This window comes from Narcine bancroftii, chromosome 2 (genome assembly GCF_036971445.1).
Source record: "Narcine bancroftii isolate sNarBan1 chromosome 2, sNarBan1.hap1, whole genome shotgun sequence".
In the NCBI taxonomy this organism is placed as follows: Eukaryota; Metazoa; Chordata; class Chondrichthyes; order Torpediniformes; family Narcinidae; genus Narcine; species Narcine bancroftii.
In genome coordinates this window covers 326,934,336-326,953,941 of record NC_091470.1, presented here as the reverse complement: position 1 = coordinate 326,953,941, position 19,606 = coordinate 326,934,336, and the positions used below count along the sequence as shown (strand labels likewise).

General features: G+C 39.3%; 1 protein-coding gene and 1 long non-coding RNA gene across 4 annotated transcripts in view; one reads left to right on the top strand and one right to left on the bottom strand.

The window, feature by feature from the left end:
- LOC138755633 (cyclic nucleotide-gated channel beta-3-like) overlaps window positions 1-19,606 on the bottom strand; it is a 142,569-nt gene that overhangs the window by 4,283 nt on the left and 118,680 nt on the right. For all 3 annotated transcript variants that reach the window (XM_069921984.1, XM_069921985.1, XM_069921986.1), the window contains one exon: window positions 15,861-16,007. In XM_069921984.1, the coding sequence (XP_069778085.1) occupies window positions 15,861-16,007 (147 nt within the window). The remainder of the gene's footprint in view (window positions 1-15,860; window positions 16,008-19,606) is intronic.
- On the top strand, window positions 3,164-17,775 carry LOC138755637 (uncharacterized). The gene is made up of 3 exons (XR_011352439.1): window positions 3,164-3,296; window positions 9,744-9,827; window positions 15,878-17,775. It is a non-coding gene; the product is annotated as an uncharacterized lncRNA (long non-coding RNA).

The window sequence follows — 19,606 nt, the reverse complement described above, 5'->3', positions numbered from 1 at the left end:
ACTGCCTTAGCACTCTGCTCAGTTTATGGGGCCCATTTCCCTGTGAAGCAGTCAAGTTTTGGTTTCTTCTATACTTCTCTCCTACGCACTATATATATTTTATGTACACGAGATGAAAATGAAACAAGGTTTTTACTAAAATGTGCTGTGGCCCCCATAGGGGTAGAGGGCCCCTGTGGATAATGGTTGATTTACATCATTCAAATATATTTTTGTCTCAATAACCATTGCTTTGCTCTATGAACATTTTTTAGTTCTGCATTTGTTATAATTTATTGAAGTCAATAACTTGGTCCAGGTTTACCTTCATAATTAGACCCAACTACACATCTTTACAAGTTGAAACCTTCATCCATGCTTTGTTACTTTTTAATCCTAGGGACTCCAGCCAATATTTAAAAAAAAAACCTGAAGGTTATCCAAAACTCAGCTGCCTGTGAACTAATGTATCCCAGATCTCTGTGATTTATTAACCCTGATATTCAGACTTATCATGAAAGAACATCTTGAATTAAAACTCACATCCTGGATTTCATAAAAATGGGCTGCTAGAGCAACTTGGTGAGACTTGGAAAGAGATGATTGATACATTTCCTATACATGGAAAGACATGGTTGATATTTCAAGTCAAGAAACTTCATCTAGATAAGGTGAGGGTCTTGACCTGAAATGTCTCCCCAGACATTGCCTAAGCCAACAAGTTTCTCTAGCAGTTTTGCTATTTGCTCCCGAGTCTCTTGTGTCTCTGTTTCAATACTCCCATAATTTTGGCTATTATCCATCTTTTATCTATCTACAAATCTACCTTTTGCAATCTTCTCTGCGCTCTTCTCTTGTTACCTTATTATCTACACTTTATCATTGGTTTTTTGTTTGCAATTCTTAAGGCGTTACATGGCTTTCCTTCCTGAGAAGGAACTGAGGAAGTTTTGCAATGTTAAAAGTGGAATAAAAAGGTTGTTGATGTTATTACACTCACCTTTGAGCTGCTTAAATGTATTATAAGAGCATAAATAATTGTTGAAGGAAGAACTGGATTCTTAATTATGTTACCAGTTTGGGTTCATGTTTCATCAAGACTTGATAAAAGGTTCTGAACTGAAACATTGACTGACCATGGATGCTACCTAACCTGTTGGGTCCTTTCAGCGTCTCATTGTTTGTTGAAGATTCCACCATCTGCAGTTCTGTTTTGTTTTCTTAATTATGTTACTCAGAATGCATATAGAATCATGATTGATGTGTAGTTGGGCTTGTTACAACATTAATAAATTAAGCTCATATGTGAAATATGATGGCTTAAATCAGATCTACATTCAATGTTAGCCACAGCTTATTTCACACAATACTAAATCAAAATAAAAGATTACAAATCTATTATAACCCCCCAAAGAGATTTATTGTAATTGAATATTTAAAGTTATTTTCATATTTACAGAATCCCATTTCATAAGTTTAGAATCAGAAGTAGGTGAATAGATGCAGAAAAGATGAGGACATATTAAATAAATGTTGCGGAAAATTAAGCAATTGACCTGAGGTCATGTCACATTGGCTGTCTATCTGGAAGAGTCTGCAAATGGTTGCATCTGAGCTTCTACTTATGATTGTCTTCAACATCACTGATGAATGATATGAGAAGAGGGTCAAAGTACTTCAATGGAAGAATCAATATGTTCTGCAGAAATTCATAGATGGATCAGGGTGCATTTAAGGTCCATAGTAAATTCATTATTCTGCCTAATCCATCATATCAATGCACTTATAAATGAAGTAAACACATTATATATACCCTATATAACAAATAATACTGATGAAATAACCAGGCAAAACAATCCCATTGCTTGTAATATAGTTAGTAATGACTGGCGTACTTAGCTGTGTAAACAAGGCTTATAACACTGTTCTTATTGACATTGTTTCGATCTCAATTAATAGTATTAGACAGGACAACAATAGTAATTAAGAGTTATTGTCAATGCCACTGTTGCAGAAAAGCCATCATGATACAGAAATTGATTGTGTGTGATAGCGCAATTGAAATATTTCCTGCCAAAACCTGTTAAATTACTTTATTTAATGTGTCTTATTATTACGACCTATATTGCAAAAATGATTAAAAATGTATTAGATGTCACTGCTTCTGATTCATCGTCCAATTTGCCAAGCATTTTAATGATGAATTCGGTAGAAAAAATGGCGGCACTAACATTGCATCGCCACTGGTGTGGGCCTGAGGGGAGTGGAGACACAGCACACCCCTGTGGAGTACTACCACCCAGTCCTATTGCTGACGGCTCTGTACAGGCTTAAAAAGACCTGTTAAAGGAGCCAACAGAGTTTTTTTTTAAATTCTGCAACCACAGGGGTCAGGGTCCAAGATGCCTGGGTTCAGCAAGAGCCTCAAGGGGTTGCAGACTCTGGGGGGAAACAATGGGCACCAGTAACAGGGAGAACAGCCCCACCTAGTTGAGAAGGAAAAGCAGAGAAGATGACCCTAAGGACAGTGACCACAGTTGTGGACTGGTGAGGGCTCTGTGGGTGAAGGACACACACAGGTGGTGAGCTGTTGGTAACTTGGGATCAAAGGCTGTAGGATGCTGAAAACTGGTTTATGAGAACCAAGTATTGGAACTGGAATTTGAGAGGATGTTGAAGGCAGGAAGGGCTGCTGAAGGGCTGAAGGCTTCCTGATCATCTCATTGGTTTGGATCTGTGCTGGGATTGCTGATGGTTTGAATGCAGAGGCCAAGGGAGCACTGGAGGGGATTCCATGGACACTCAGTGACTCTGGATAGACTTTCTTTTGCTCTTTCTCTAATTTTAAGGGGTGCTGGGCAATGCAAATGCTAATGGAGAATCTTTGTCTGCTTTAAGGAAGAATAAGGCAATTTCATGTAATACATTTTTGTTTTATTACATGACAATAACTAGAATTGGATCTGATCTGCTTAATAACAAGAAATCAGAAAATCTTGATGCATGTAAATTACATTTATGAAGCCAGATTTTGATATGTTACAAGGCATACAAAGGATATTGAATACCATTGTTAACATTGTAAACTTAACCTATTCACTTGGCAAAGTATTCAAATGTTCAAATAATATGTAACTTATTTTCAAAAGTAGTCAGTCCAGTCTCATCTCTGGAGTCCAACAAAGCAGCACAGCTTCCTCAAATTTCCAAGCTCTTAGTTTGGGACGTCTGTCAAGTGAATCTAATCTTAATTATCTTGGTAAAAGTACCGTGCTCCCACTGAAATGAAGGGAGGATGCAGCCCAACAGAAGAAAAAGTAATTAAACCACCAGCTAAGTTGAATTTGTTTGTTTGAGTTTTTTAAATTTCAACTTTTCCTTTTATTATCGTTTGATTTTTATTTTTGAAAATGTTTTTGAATTCTCAGTAATCTTGCTGAGAATTTTGGCAGCTGGTGTATCTGGTGCTGTTCGTGCGGTTCTGTCTAAGCTTACTTATTTTTAAGTCAAGAAGAACAGGCCCAGAAAATTCTGGTCACTAAATATCTGGGAGAAAAATAATGATACGAGTGGTTGTAACAGCTGCTTTTTTTTTGGTCAGGAGGAACATCTGCGTTCTTCCCTCTAAATCCAAATCCAAAATGCTTCAGTTCAATTGGATAGTGGAGTTTTGTGACATACGACTCAAAATATCACCTTGCAGTTCTCATCCAAACTCCCTTGATGTCTGTATGTTTACACAATAATCAAATGTGCTGGAGAAACTTAGCAGGAAGTAGAGTAGTCAATGTTTCGGGCCTGAACCTTTCATCGCAGTATGAGAAAAGCAACAGGCAGGCACAAATTGCGAGTTTCTTCAGCACATTTGTGTCTTTTCAATAATTGGTTAGGCCACCGCTGGGATTACCTTGTGCAATTCTGATAACCAGTCTGTATTGTGGATGTGATTGCACTGGAATTGGTATGGAGGAGATATGCCAGGATTTTGTCTGGTATTGAGTATTCAAGATGAGGAAAGACTGAAGAAATGAGGGTGAGGGGAGCTGGAGGATGTAGATTGTCAGACATGTTTCCCTTTAGCAGTGCTGTCTGTGATGAGAGAACATGGGGTTAAGATAAGGGGAAGGAAAGTTAGTGGGGAAGACATTTTCACCTGAAAGGTAATTGAAATGTGCAACGGGATTAGCTTTGATAAATGCTTGGTTAGGTTACCATGAACAGTTCATTTCTGAGCAGCAAGACTCCAGGACTAACTTATTGAAAAATGATCCCTACCCTGTGTAAGAGATTGCAGAAAATAATGCTGTGCTTTAAATTTAATTGATTGAAAAGTGTAAAAACAAAGCTCAGCCTAAAGAGTAGAGCCAAACCTGGAGTCACGTGATGGAGTAGTGGCCGGTAGAATACCAGCACTCTCCAGAAAAGAAGAAATAAAGTGAAGAAAATACAAAGTTCAAGAAACACAAAACACAACAAATAAAAGATAAAGTTGTAGAGAAAAGAAAGAAAATGGCACCCAAGAAGTTAAAAAGTAAAAACAATGGGAAAAAAAGAAAAGATGCCGAAAGAGCAAGGAGAAGGCCTTACCTGCATGAAGAAAGAGGGAGCCGTCATGGAGTAAAGAGCCCGCTCCCCAACGTTGGTGAACACCCCACAGAGTGGCGACATCCCGTCCACTGGACTGCAAAAATGGCTCTCTGAGCCAAACAGAAGCGCGCAACTGCGCATCCGCGACTCCTTGCGCATGCACAATGTGCACACTAAGGAAGAAGTAAACACAGATGGGAGGGGGGCCCAGTTGAGGAGCGAACTAACACAGCGCGGCCAGCTGAGGGATGCCCAACATCAGGGCTCTCAGCTGGAAGAAGAGGAAAGTGACAGGAAAGGGAGTGTCAGGAAAGAAGAACAGCAACAGGAGGCCCAACAGATGACTAGCCCAGAAGAAGAGGACCAACAGCAAGAAGCCATGCAAGAAGACGCCCACCAAAGTAAGGCAAGGAGCTCAACAAGAAAGCCAGAAGAGAAACAGATACAAGGAGGTGTCACATTTGTGGCCCGAAATGTGAAGTTAATAAAACATTAAACACAAGTTTTATCAGGTAAACTTCTCATCGTCTTTATTCTCCAGTTTCCCTTTGTTCTCCTGCTTGTGTTCTTATCTCTCTCTCTCATACCACGTGACTTCCGGTACATCTCATACATATTCATTATCATGACAACCCTCCTTTAATCTGAAATAAACTTTACCTTCACTTTCCAATATCCCTCGGAAACTTACAAACATCATAACTACATAAAATTTACTTCCTACAGCACTCATACATGCACTTTATGATATAAGATTAAATACTGTCCCAAAGTTCTTATTAAAACTATGGCACAAAGTCTTCATATCGTTTGGGCACTTTCCGGTTTCGTTTCGGCCTGCCTGCGATATTGTCGTCGCTTCTCGGTTGTTCACTCTCGGCGTCGGAAATACTGCTCGCCACGGCTTCGGGTGGTTATGGCACTCTAGTCACTTCATCAGGAGTGCTGGTAACTGCCTCTAGATCATCATCAGGTCTCTCAGTTTCAGCATCTCGTATTGGCCTTTCAACCTCTTCGCTCGATGTATCTCTGGACTGGTACCTTTTTACACCTGATACATTTCTCTTATACAGGACTCCAGTCGGAGACTTGACTGTCACCATACTGCCACTTCTGGATACGACAGTATAGGGTTGATGGTAATAAGGTGTGTCTAGCTTACCACCAGCTTCATGCCTCACTAGAACATTATCTCCTGGCATGATGTCTGAGTATTTGGCTCCAAGTTTCGAATCTGTGTACAGCTTTGCTGCACCTTTCTTTTCAGCATCGTGGTCTCTCATCTCCTGGTCATCTCAGATTTCCTTTATTTCTGGCATTTTTGTGCAGATTTTTCTCCCAAAAAATGCTTCTGCAGGACTTTTTCCAGTGGTTGCATGAGGCGTTGCTCGATATTCAGCCACATAAGATAGCAATGCTTCTCGCCAATTTTGTCCTTCTGCGTGTGCAATCCTCAATCGTTTTTCAATGGACTGATTTTGTCTCTCTACTTCTCCGTTGGCTTGCGACAATTTCAGAGTTACTTTATGATGGTGGATACCTGTGGTCCTCATGTATTCCGCAAATGTCTCTGAAATGAATTGTGGACCATTGTCAGAGTATAATGTAACAGGTAATCCATATCTTGCGAATATCTCTGCTAACGCTTGTATTGTTTTTTCAGTGGTTGTGGACTTCAACACCACGTACTCATAGTATCTGCTGTAGTAATCTATCACTACCATAATTGATTCACCCGTCGGTAAAGGTCCAAGAAAATCAACAGCTACGTCGATCCATGGTCCTGTCGGAAGTTGCATGATCGGTTCTGGCGGATTACTCCTACTTGTGATTTGACATCCGTGACAAGTTTTAACAAATTTCTCTGCGTCCTTATCACAACCTGGCCACCATACCTTGGTCCTGTGGTTTTGCTTGGTACCAACAATACCTAGGTGTCCTTCATGCGCTAAGGATACGATCTTCGGTCTCAATCTTTGCGGTATCACCAATCTGCCACCTCTCAATACACACTTTCTGATGCAACAAAGTTCGTCTCAAATGGGAATGTAAGCCTTGTGAGTACACTTGTCCCATTGTCCACTCTGTATGCATTCTCTTACTTCCATGAGTTCTGGATCACGTTCGGATTCTCTCTCGACTTCCTTCGTAGTCACAGCTTTCGGTGTCGACTGAATAGCTACGAAGCATACAAAGCTCTCTGTTTCTGTTCCCAATTCTGACTTGGATTGTGGACCACCATCCTTCACCAATCTGGACAGCGGATCTGCAATGTTTGCTTTCCCTGCAATGTGGATTACTTTATATTTGTAGGGTTGTAGTCTGAGTACCCATCTCTCTATTCTGGCACATGGTTTGGATCTAGGTGCATAGATCACCTCTAATGGCTTATGATCTGTGATGAGTTCAAATTCAATGCCGTATAAATATGCATGGAACCTCTCACAGGCCCATACAAGTCCGAGTGCTTCTTTCTCTGTCTGAGAGTATCTTCTTTCCACATCTGATAATGATCTGCTGGCATAGGCAATGATTCTTGGTCCTCCATCATGCATCTGGACCAACACGGCTCCTAAACCAACTGGACTGGCATCCGCTATGACTTTGGTTGATGCCGCCGGATCATAATATCCAAGAGTTTTTGCATCTGACAGGCTTTGCTTCAGCGCTGTGAATGCTTTCTTCTGCTCAGATCCAAAATGAAATGGTACACCTTTCCTGGTTAGTTTCCTTAGTGGTTCTGCCACTGTAGCAAAATTAGGAATGAACTTTGCACAAAAATTGACCAATCCCAGGAAACTCCTCACCTCTGTTGCGTTCTGAGGTGCACGTGCATCTGCAATAGCTTTCACCTTGGCCTCTGCAGGGTTTAGTCCTTCCCGTGTAAGTCTGTGTCCCATGAAGTCCATTTCTGACACACCGAACTGGCACTTGTTTCCATTCACGGTAAGGCCTGCCTCCTGTAGTCTAGATAGTACACGCCTCAACCGTTTGTCATGCTCTTCCTTCGTTGGTGCATGGATTATGATGTCGTCAGAAATGTTGGCAACTCCAGGAATGCCTTGAATCACTCGATGGATTTCATACTGGTAGATCTCCGAAGCTGCATTAATTCCAAATGATAGTCTCTTGTAACGATACAATCCACAGTGAGTCACAAATGTTGTCACATCTCGGGAACCTGGATCCAGCTCTAATTGATGATAGCCCCATTTCAGATCAATTTTTGAGAATACCTTGCTGGTAGTTAGTTCTTGAAGTATTTCCTCCACTGTTGGTATAGGATGTCGTTCTCTAATTATAGCTTCATTGGCCATTCTCATGTCAACACATAGTCTTATGTCACCCTTTGGTTTGGGCCAATCACTACGGGACTGACCCATTGTGTCGAATGTTCCACCGGTTCAATAATGTCTTGTTCGATCAATTCTTTAATTTTGGCTTCGATTTTCCCACGATGTCCAAACAGAGTTCGGCGCATTGGTTGTGCTTTGGGTTTGACCGTTTCATCTACCACTAGCTTCAATTGTCGACTTTTCAGCTTTCCTACTCCTTGGAAGACTGCGGGGAATTTTTGCTTCATATCCTCGTATGACTGAATTGAATTGACACAAGCTCCAATATGAAGTATTGCCAGGTCTTGCGCTGTGCTTCTACTCAGCAATGGTTCTCCCCTCTCTTCTATGACCATAAACTCTGCTTCGGTGTACTTATCTCCAGCTTCAACAGTTGCAGTAAAACATCCAATGGTCTGCAATGGCTTGGTTGCTGTGTATGGATACAGTTTCTTGGAACACTTCTTTGAGGTACAGATGATCTTTTTCCTTTTCAACTTCTCCCATAAATGTTGATCAATCACATTACTGTCACTGCCTGAGTCTACAATGACTTGCACTGTCACTCCACCAATGATCACTGGGACCTTCTCATGATGTACTTCATTCAACGTAAATTGGTAACAACTCTGTTCCTCCTGGGTATCATCATCGTCACCGTCTATCTGGCGAATGGTATCTTTCTTTCCAGGATACTTTCCTTTCCCCCAGGCTTTGCCTTTGGAAGTTGTACTCTTCCTCTTCTGGTCTGCATTGGACTTGCTTTTGCACTTCTTTGCAAAGTGGTCCTTACCTCCACACTTTCTGCAAACTTTGCCTTTGGCCGGGCAATATGGGTCTTTTCCAAAGTGACCTCGGTTTCCACATCGATAACACTCCACGTCCTGTGTCGGCGTATATCTTGGCTGATTATGGCAATGTGAGAGCCTCTTAATTTGCTGGCTTGAGTTGTCTTTCAGGGTCATGGTATGAAATTGCCCTTCAACAGCCTCTAATGCAGCAGCAATGGCTAAAGCATCGGTGAGTTCCAACTCACTCCCTCTTTCCAGTAGACGTCTTCTGAGTTTATCTGATCTGCAGTGCTGTACGACTTGATCCAATAATTGGTTGTCCAAATCAGCTGGCATGTAATTGCATCCAACACCTAGCTGGCGTAGTCTCGTCACGTACTGAGCAATTGTCTGGCCATCTTCTTGTCTCGTTCTCCGAAACAAATGGCGTTGAAATGTAGCATTCGGTGTCACTACAGAGTGTGCATTTAATGCATCTACCGCTTTCCGGTACTCATCCTTTCTTCCAGTATTCAAAAGTGTCTTAAATGTTTCCCGAACTGCAGGTCCAGCAGTGAAAAGAAGTAACGCCCTCCTCTGCACTTTTTGTTCAACTGTACCGGTATCTAGAAATAGGCCACGACTGTCGGCGTAGGATTCAAATTCTTGCCTTCCACTTCACACTTACAGTACTTGCATCACCCGTTGAGTCAAAATGAGCAATTCCACTATGTGTTAGAAAGTCACCGTCTGCACCAGCCATGAGGAAATATTTCAGCCCCAAAAGTACTGAGACAAAGAGAAAATTCTTATCACCTTGAAGTTGTCTGTAATCCTCTGTAATCTTGTTTAGTCTTTAATTTTCTTCAAGCTTCTTTCATCCTCGTCGCCAATGTCACATTTGTGGCCCGAAATGTGAAGTTAATAAAACATTAAACACAAGTTTTATCAGGTAAACCTCTCATCGTCTTTATTCTCCAGTTTCCCTTTGTTCTCCTGCTTGTGTTCTTATCTCTCTCTCTCATACCACGTGACTTCCGGTACATCTCATACATATTCATTATCATGACAGGAGGAGAATTAGAAGACACAAACACAGGTGCAGACACAGAAGAAGAGGAAGAAGATGACCAAGGTCTGCACAGAGGAATAGAAGGTAAAACAGATGTACAATATATAGATTAAAAAAAATTCAAGAACAAATGAGAGCATTAAAAGAATGGTTGACATTAGAATTTAGTGAAATGAAAAAAGAAAAAGTGAGTAGAATAGAGCTGGTCATGACAGAAATAGGGAAAAGATTAGAAAATGTGGAAGAATGAGAAACGGCTGTAGAAATGGAAGTGAATGACTTAAGAAGAAAATTGGAAGACAGTGACAAAAAAGTTAGCCACAAGAGTTGTTAGCTCAGAAGATTGATATAATGGAAAACTATAGTAGGCGAAACAACTTAAAGATAGTGGGCCTAAAGGAAGATGAAGAAGGCAAAAATATGAAAGAATTTATAAAAGAATGGATCCCAAAGATCCTGGGAATGCCAGAAATACAGGAAGGAATGGAAATAGAAAGGGGACACAGAACACTAGCCCCGAAACCACAGACACAACAAAAGCCAAGATCCGTTTTAGTAAAATTTCTGAGATACACGACAAGCGAAAATATACTGGAGAGGGCAAGGAATAAAATTAGAGAAGACAAAAACCATTGGAATACAAGTGTCAAAAAATATTTTTTTACCCAGACACAAGAAGAAGAAGGAGTTTAACACAGCAAAATCGATCCTATGGAAAAAAGGCTATAAATTTATGTTAAGATATCCAGCTATGCTTAAAATATTTATCCCAGGGGAGCAAAATAGACTGTTCTCGGATCTAGATAAAGTACGAGAATTTGCAGAATGCCTGCAGGACAGGAGAGATGAAGAGATGTTACAAGAACGACGACAAACTATATATAAAGATGTAAAAATAATGTACAAGTAAGAACTAAAGAAGGGAAAGAAAATGGAAGAAAGGAAGTAAGGGGAAAAAAGAAAAACAAAGAAAAATAAGAGGGTGGGCTTTGTTATATGTGAAGATAAAAGTCTTTTCTGGAGGAGGTTGGGAGGGAGAGAATAACAGTCACTGCGTAGTCAGTTGATGGTTGCAAGTGGGTTCGCAATCCAAATGGAGTGGGGAGTTGTGGTTGCCCGGCAAGGGACAAGGGGCAACTCAGAGGGGGGGGGGGGTAACATTTGAGTTAAGGGAATTTTAGATGTCGGAGTTGTTGAAATATTTTATGTTTTAAAAGTGTGGTCATGCATTGAGTTCAAAAAGGGAAAACTGAGATGAAAATGGGGAAAAGTGGAAATGAGGTGTAAACAATATGAGATGGCCATGTTGAACTATATGTCTATAAATATTAATGGAATACATAACCAAATTAAACAAAAAAGGCTATTAAATTTCCTGAAAAAAGAAAAAAATAGACATAGCATTTGTGCAGGAAACACATCTAACTGAAGTGGAACATAATAAATTAAGGAGAGACTGGGTAGGGCACATAGCGGCTGCATCATATAATTCAAAAGCCAGAGGTGTAGCTATATTAATAAATAAGAGTAGAGCCAAACCTTTCAGGAATGGATTAAGCAACAAGTCAATCTTGAAAAGTTTGGTAGAAATTTAAATAATTCTTCTGCAGATTGCAATTATTGATTTGATTCATTATTAAATTAGATATTTATTATTTAATAGATTTGGAGTAAGGGAGCTAGACAGTGGAGAGCCAGGATTCATTATTTAAAAAAAAACACTGGAGGAACTCAGTGGGTCAGGGAGTATCTATAGCGGGGAATAGATTGTTGATTTTTTAGGTTGAAACCCTAGTTTTGGACAGAAAATGGAGGGGAAAGATGAGCAAGGAGAGGAGAGGTCAGTGGGTGAAAGCTGAACTAAGGAGGGATGAAGTTGTTTTTGTTAATTCAAGGCTTGTGGTTTTTGAGGCTGAGCTAGCATTTAACTTCCCATCCCTAATCACCCTTGAAGGTGATGGCAAGCTGTCTTCTTAAATGGCTGCAGTGCCTGAAGTGTGGGTATACACACAATGCTGTTAGGGGGAGAGTTTCAGGATTCTGACCCAGTGAAAGATCACCGATGTATTTCCAAGTTAAGATTGTGTGTGTCTTGGAGAAAAACCTCCAGGTGGTGGCACTCATGCACTTTTGCTGCCTTTGTTGTTCTATCTAGCTGGTAATGACTCTTAGCCAAAATAATTTTTACCTTCTGCGTCCCACTTACTTTCTTGCAAACCTAGAGTGATTACTGGTGTCATTCTCTAACTTTTTAGACACTAACACTCCCCACACCTGCCACCACCAACTACCCCACTCCTGTCCCCTAAATTTGTGTACTTCAAGGAGGTTCAGATAATTTGCAAATATGTTTTTGTGATTTTACCCTTTAATTTACAAAGAGAGACTTCAAAGTGGAATGTATTTTAACCAAAAGAAAGTTGCTGAAAGGCTTGATTCATGATGGAAACAATGAATGGCAAAAATAACAATGGATTATTTAAAATGTTTCACTCCAGAGTTAGCTCATCCTATTTTGTAAAATTGCAAACATATTTTTGCCAATTTAAATGATCCTGTTGCATAAATTACTAACATTACAACATTAAGCCTCCACTGCAATGGGCCAGATTGTCTGAGACACTGACACCATGTTCTGAAAGGTTCCCAGCACTCTTATTCCTGGTATCTCTAGCTTTTCTCTTGGCTATCCTGGGTCTCCAGCCTCCATCCTGTTGCCTTGGAGTCTAAAATCTCCCTTTCGCCTGCCTTTTGAAAACCACCACAATTAATTGAACGTCTGTGGTGACCCACTTACCAGCAAGTGAACCTGGTCCCAAAATGGTGGATGTACAGTGGAATACACAGGAAATTGACCTGCATTCGACACAGATTTTTAATTTGAGCCAATGACATCACTGATGATGTCACTTCCTGTCCATGTGACAGAAGCAGAGCTATATATAAGCCCAAAATGTAAGCTTGGGAGGTGGCAATCGAGTACTGGACTCTATAGAGTGTAATTAATTTGCCTGTGTAACAATGAGTATAGTGATTCCACAACATGTGCACTGATGTCTATAGCAGCTCAGTATAAAATAATTTGTTACTTTTCTGCATCTTTGTCTATTGTCCACAACTCTGTTGCATTTATTAAAATTCATCCTGCATTTTGAAGGGGACTTACCGGAAATATTTTAGTTATTTAGAACTACAGAAAACTATAGCTAAGAATACAGGGCATTTAGCCTTCTAGTCTGTGCTAAAACATCATTCTGCTCGTCCACTGAATTACACCCATTCCATAATGCTCCAGACCTCTCTCATCCATGTATATATATCTATAAAATTTATTCTTAAAACTTAAGAGTAAGCCATCATGTACCATGTCAGATGGTCCAAACTCTCACCAGTCTCTGAGAGGTTTCCCCCTAAACCTTTCCTATTTCATGCTAAACCATGTCCTCTTGTATTTATCTCTCCTAATCTAAGTAGAAAGAGCCTACTTGCATCCACTCTGTCAATACCTCTTAAAATCTTGTGAACTTCTATCACATCTCCCTTCATTCTTCTTCACTCCAAGGAGTAAAGTCCTAACCTGTTTAATTTTTCCCTACAACTCAACTTCTGAAGACCTGGCAACATCCTAGTAAATCTCTGCACTCTCTCAATTTTACTGATATCCTTCCTGTAGTTTGGCAACCAGAACTGCACACAATATTCCAAATTTGGCCTCACCAATGTCTTGTACAGCCTCACCATAACATCCAAAGTCCTGTGCTCAATACTTTGATTTATGAAGGCCAAGATGCTAAAAACTTTCTTTACAACCTTGTCTATCTGTGATGCCACTTCCAGGGAATTATGTATCTTTATTCCCATGTCCCTTGGTTATTCCGCACTCTTCAGTGCCCTACCATTTACTATGTATGTCCTACCTTGGTATATCCTTCCAAAATGCAACATCTCACATTTATCTGCATTAAATTCCATCTGCCATTGTCTGGCCCATTTTTCCAGATGATCCAGATCCTCTTGTAAGCTTTGAAAACCTTCTTCGCTGTCCACAACACCTCCTATCTTAGTGTCATCATTAAACTTGCTGATCCAATTTCCCACATTATCATCCAGATCACTGACATAGACAACAAACAGCAATGGTCCCAGCACGGATCCCTGAGGCACACCACTAATCACAGGCCTCTAGTCTGAGAAGCAACATCCACTACGACTCTCTGTCTTCTCCCATTCAGCCAATTTCAAATCCATTTTAAAATCTCTCCATGGAGTGTCTGAACCTTCTGAACTAACCTCCCATGTGGGATCTTGTCAAAGGCATTACTAAAGTCCATGTGGACAACATCCACAGCCTTTCCTTCCTCTACTTTCTTGGTAACCTCCTCAAAAAACTCTATCAGATTTGTTAAACATGACTTCCCATGCACAAAGCCATGCTGACTTTGGCTGTCCAAATACTTGTATATCCAATCTCTCAGAACACCCTCCAATAATTTATCTATTACTGACATCAGGATCACCGACCTGTAATTTCCTGGTTTAATTTTGTAGCCTTTTTTAAAACAATGGAACAGTCCTCTGGTATCTCACCTGTGGCTAAGGACATTTTAAATATTTCTACCAGGGTACTATAATTTCTATTCTAGTCTCCCCCAGGGTCTGAGGGAATATCATGTCAGGCCCAGGGGATTTATCTTTCTTTATTTGCAAGCACCTTCTTCTCTTTAATCTCTATATACTCCATGCCACTACTGCTTCTTTCCCTTCATTTCTTATACACTCTGCCAGTTTCCTGAGTAAATACTGAGGCAAAAACCTGTTTAAGATCTCCCCCATCTCATGAAGCTCCACACATAGATGACCACTCTGATCTTCTAGGGGACCAATTTTGCCCCTTCCTATTCTTTTATTCTTAATATGTAGAAATCCTTCTATTTGCCAAAGCAACCTCGTGTCTTTTTGCCTTCCTGATTTCCTCCTTAAGTATTGTCTAACATTTTCTATACTCTTCTGGTACTTCATTTGTTCCATGTTGCCTATATCTGCTATACACCTCTCTTTATCTTAATTAGATCGCCAATATCCCTTGAAATCCAAGATTCCCTATGTCTGTTAACTTTGCCTTTAATCATGACAGGAACATGCAAACTCTGCCCTCTCAAAATTTCGCCTTTGAAGGCATTCCACTTACCGAACACATCCTTGACAGTAAATAACTTATCCTAATCCACTGCTCCAAGATCCTTTCTCATTTCCACAAAATTGGCCTTTCCCCAATTTAGTATCTCGAGGATCAGACTTATCCTTATCCATAATTAACTTGAAACTAATGACATTATGGCAATTGGACCCAAAAAGTTTGCCTACTCATACTCTGTCATCTGACCTGTTGGTTCCCTAATAGGAGATCAAGTATTGCATCCTCTCTCATTGGTACCTCTATATATTGATTTAGAAAATTTTCCTGAACATATTTGACAAACTCCAAGCCATCCAGCCCTTTACAGTGTGGGAGTCCCAGTCAATAGGTGGAAAGTTAAAATTTCCTACTATCACAACTTTCTGTTCTTAATTGCTCTGACTATTGGGCAGACTATAATACAACTCTAACAATGTGCTATTAAACTAATTGTAATTTTGAATTCTGGTTCTCTTAATCTACCTTGTTCACTTGGCAGCCCTAGTCAATGACTTTTCTTGTATGCTACAACTTCATCGATAAAACCTAAAATCAAAGCTTCCATTATCATATTGTTTTCAGCTTTAAAGAGTGCTGCAGAAATGAGGGTTTAAGCCTTGGATAGAACAAAATGAGATTTAGTAAAATACTGTAATAAAAAGAGAGCAGCAACAAGGTGAGGAAGTAAACACACTGGGGAATGAGGCTCTGTGTAGCTGGTATAATCAAAAAGGACATAATGCATGATTGCTTGCAAGGAAATTTCAAAGGAAATTGTTTCCTGGTATCTGCCTAAACTTGGTAGTGAAACACATAGTTGAAGGATGACAGAAATAATGGAAAGGCTCCAAAACTGCATTGGTGCACTGATATGGATGTGAAATGATTTGTTTTCTGGTGGTATTATTTGGCATATTTGATGATAACTTGTTTACACTTACTTTGCCTTGCTTTTAAGGATCTTCTGGGAATCTGGATAACACACCAATATTTCATTCAGAGTCTTCTTGTTTAAAATAAACAAGTTTGTGAAGCCACAGGCAATCACATTGGCAGTTCGACGATTGCCCCCACCTGCTGCTAGAAGACTGCAACAAAAGAGAAGCTGGTCAATTGCAGCCCATGCTTCATTCATCACCTCAACATTTTTATTAAGTAAACTAAATATTCATTTCATCAAGCAAATCAAATGAAATGCAATGGTCTGAAGCAGGTTTAAATGAAAATACAGCAGAGCAAATTTTTACTATGGATTATTTTAATTTTTATGAACTTAAATTCTTGTGTCTTGCTTTTGTTATTCTGGTTATCAGCAATCCAGCCAAACAAATCACAAAATGGTAGGAAACTGTCTCACTATTGTAATACATAATGTATGCACAAATCATCAATGTGTATGCAATCAATCACAATCAATCTGCAATTTAACATGAAAGTTCATTAGTTCTCAATGGCAACAGGTCTATGATATAAGCAGAGTGCTGGAATTAACTTGTCTGATTAGGTGAGAATATTACAGTGGATTCAAATAATAAATGGAGTTTAATTATATGGGAGGTGATCTAGGGCATTGTAAGGGTGTATACTCAGCTCACTATAATACACCTATGACTACATGGCTAAGCACCACTCCAGCTCTATAAATTCACAGATGGAAGTTAAGATGTCTAAAGTGACTAGTCAGAGTGCAGAGAGAGATTGTGGTTTTGTATCGGGACAACAACCTCCATGTCAGCAAGGTCAAGGAGCTGGTTATTGACTTCTGGGCAAGAGTCAGAGCTCACTCCCTAGCCTGCATCAATGATGCCGAGGTGGAAATAGCAGGCAACTTTAAGTTCCTCAGAGTAAACATGTCCAGTAATTTGTCTTTCTCCACCCACATTGATTCAATGGCCAAGAAAGTGCTGCAGCACCTCTGCTTCCACGGTAAGCTGTGGAAATGTGGCATGTCACCTGGATTCCTCAACAACTTCTGGAAATGTACTATTGAAAGCATCCTATCAGAGTGCATCACTGAACGATAAAGGAACTGCCTCACCCAAGATAGAAAGAAGCCTCAGGGATTGTGAATGTGACTCAGGCCATCACACCTATCCACATTCCTTCCATTGGCTCCATTTATACCTTCCGCTGCCTTGAAAAAACAGCCAACATATTAAAAGAATTGTCCCAAGCCAGCCACGCAGGATGGAGATTAAGAACATGGTTGGATGGGTCCAGAACAACAATCTTGCTCTCAAAATCAACTAGACCAAGGACCTTATTGTTGATACTAGGAAGGAGAGATTGAGGGACTACACACCTGTCTGCATTATTCGGACAGAGTTGAAGAGAGTCAGAACCTTCAAGTTCCTGGGAGTCCATATTTCAGAATAGATTTCCTGGAGCCTGCACACTGAAACAACCATGAAGGAGGCACACCAACACCTCTGTTTTCTAAGGAATCTGAGGAGATTTGGCATGTCATCAGAAACTCTTTCAAATTTCTATAGGTGCAATGTGCAAAGAATACTGACTGGCTGCTTTACTGCCTTCTTTGGCAATTCAAGAATCCAGGAATGCAGAAGGTTGCAGAAGGTAGCAAACACAGCTAGCTCCAACACAGGTTCTGCCCTCCCCTCTGTGTGAGACACTGCCTCAAGAAGGCAACCAACATCATAAAGGACCCCATCACCCTGGTCACAAGCCCTTCACACTGCTACCTTCAGGTTCAAGAATAATTTTTTTCCAACAACTATCAGACTCTTGAACGTCCCCTTGGTACATTAATTATAGATGCCCCAACAGCAAAAAAAAGTGCTGTCTGCTCTATTGCAAGTCATTTTTTGTACCAGGGTTATTCTCAATATTTTTTCATTTACCAACCTTATACATTTATTGCCTAATTTAATTCAATAAGCTATTATAGTTATTCTTTACAAGTATCTATTTGGCTGCAGCATATAAGAATTCTGGTGCACATGATCATTGTACAATGTATGGCAATAAATTCATCATTATCATTCACTCCTTCCTCATCAGGAAGAAGATTCATGAGTATGAGTTCATGTACAACCAGATTCAAGAGCAATTTCTTTCCTGCCATTACCGGGCTCCTGAATGAATCTCAAAATAGTAAAATTATGTAACCTTTTCTCCACACCACTGATCTCTGTGAATCTTTGCACTTGTGCACTGTGTCTTACATATGTTTAACTGGTCTTCTATAAGCATACATGAACTTGAAGTTGTAGAACCAGAACTCCACCATATAGTGAAATCAGGAAAGCTTCATTAAAATATTTTACTAAAAATGTTCTCCATACATACAGTAGTCAAAGATTAATAATTAATACAATAGTACAGATTGCAAAGGGGAAAAAGAAACTAAAACATAATTTCCCCCTAACCTCAAAATAGTTAAATAAAGATATAATATAGTTATGTAAAGTAGAAGAAAAAGAAAGATAGTTTCAGGATTGCACAGAAGGGTGCCATCTAACACACATATTTAAACAGAATTCTTTATTACAAAACAGTGGAGATTCTCAGGTCCAGAGGCACAGGAACCCCAACGTTATCAATTTAAGTCTAATATTTGAGTGTATGGGTGCCAAATTCATAAAAACATAAATATACACACACTTCTGTGTGTGACTTTTTTTTCCCAAAGGAATATAAATTTGAATTTTTGCATTCCATCTTGCCCTACCCAAATGCAACTGCTAATGCAACTTTAACAAATTCTAATTGATGTATTGACAGTTTTAATTTAGGTCTTGTTCCTTCAATATTTCCTAATAAAAATAAATCTGGGTTTTGCAGAAATACAACATATGTAACTTGATCCAAAAAATTTCTTAGATCCACCCAAAAAGGTCTTACCTTGGGACAAGACCAAGTTGAATGTAAAAAAGTTTCCACATCCTCACCACATCTAAAGCATTGGTCTGATAAGTCTGATTTCAATCTATTCAGTTTTTGTGGTGTAAGATATAAATGATTTAAAAATTTATACTGAACTAATTTATACCTTACATTAATATTAGCATTAGTCATACGATCTCTGCAAAGATCTACCCATCTTTTCTCATTGATTGTGATATTTAAATCTAGTTCCCACCTCTGCCTAGATTTATGAACTCCACATTTAGGAGTTCTTATTTGTAATAAGAATATATTATGGAAGTAAATTTCTTAACAATTCCTCTCCCAATAAGAATTTCTACTTCACCATAACCAGGTGTTTATCTCTCAAATATGCTCTCAGTTCAAAGCAACAAAAGAGAGTATTCATATTTATTTCTCAATTGTCCAAATATCATTAATTGATCTCTTTCATAACAATCTTCAACATTTATGAAACCAAATATCCAAAAATTGATTATCTTTTGAAAAAGATATGAGAATTTTGAGTCAAAGGCATTTTACGTGAGATTCGCCCCCTTGCCCCAATGTCATCTTTTATTTTTAACATATATTAATCAAATGCTTGAACAATGGTGTTTCTTTTTCACCAACCATCAATTTTCCATCCCATTTGTATATGAATTCTTCTTCTTTTCACTCTCCTATTTTATTTAATTCTATTTTAACTCATGCTGGTAAGAAATTTCATTTCTGCCACTTAATAATAATTTTTGAAATTAGGAAGCTGAAAGTCTCCCAATTCATATTTCTATGTTAGCTTTTCTATGGAAACTCTTGA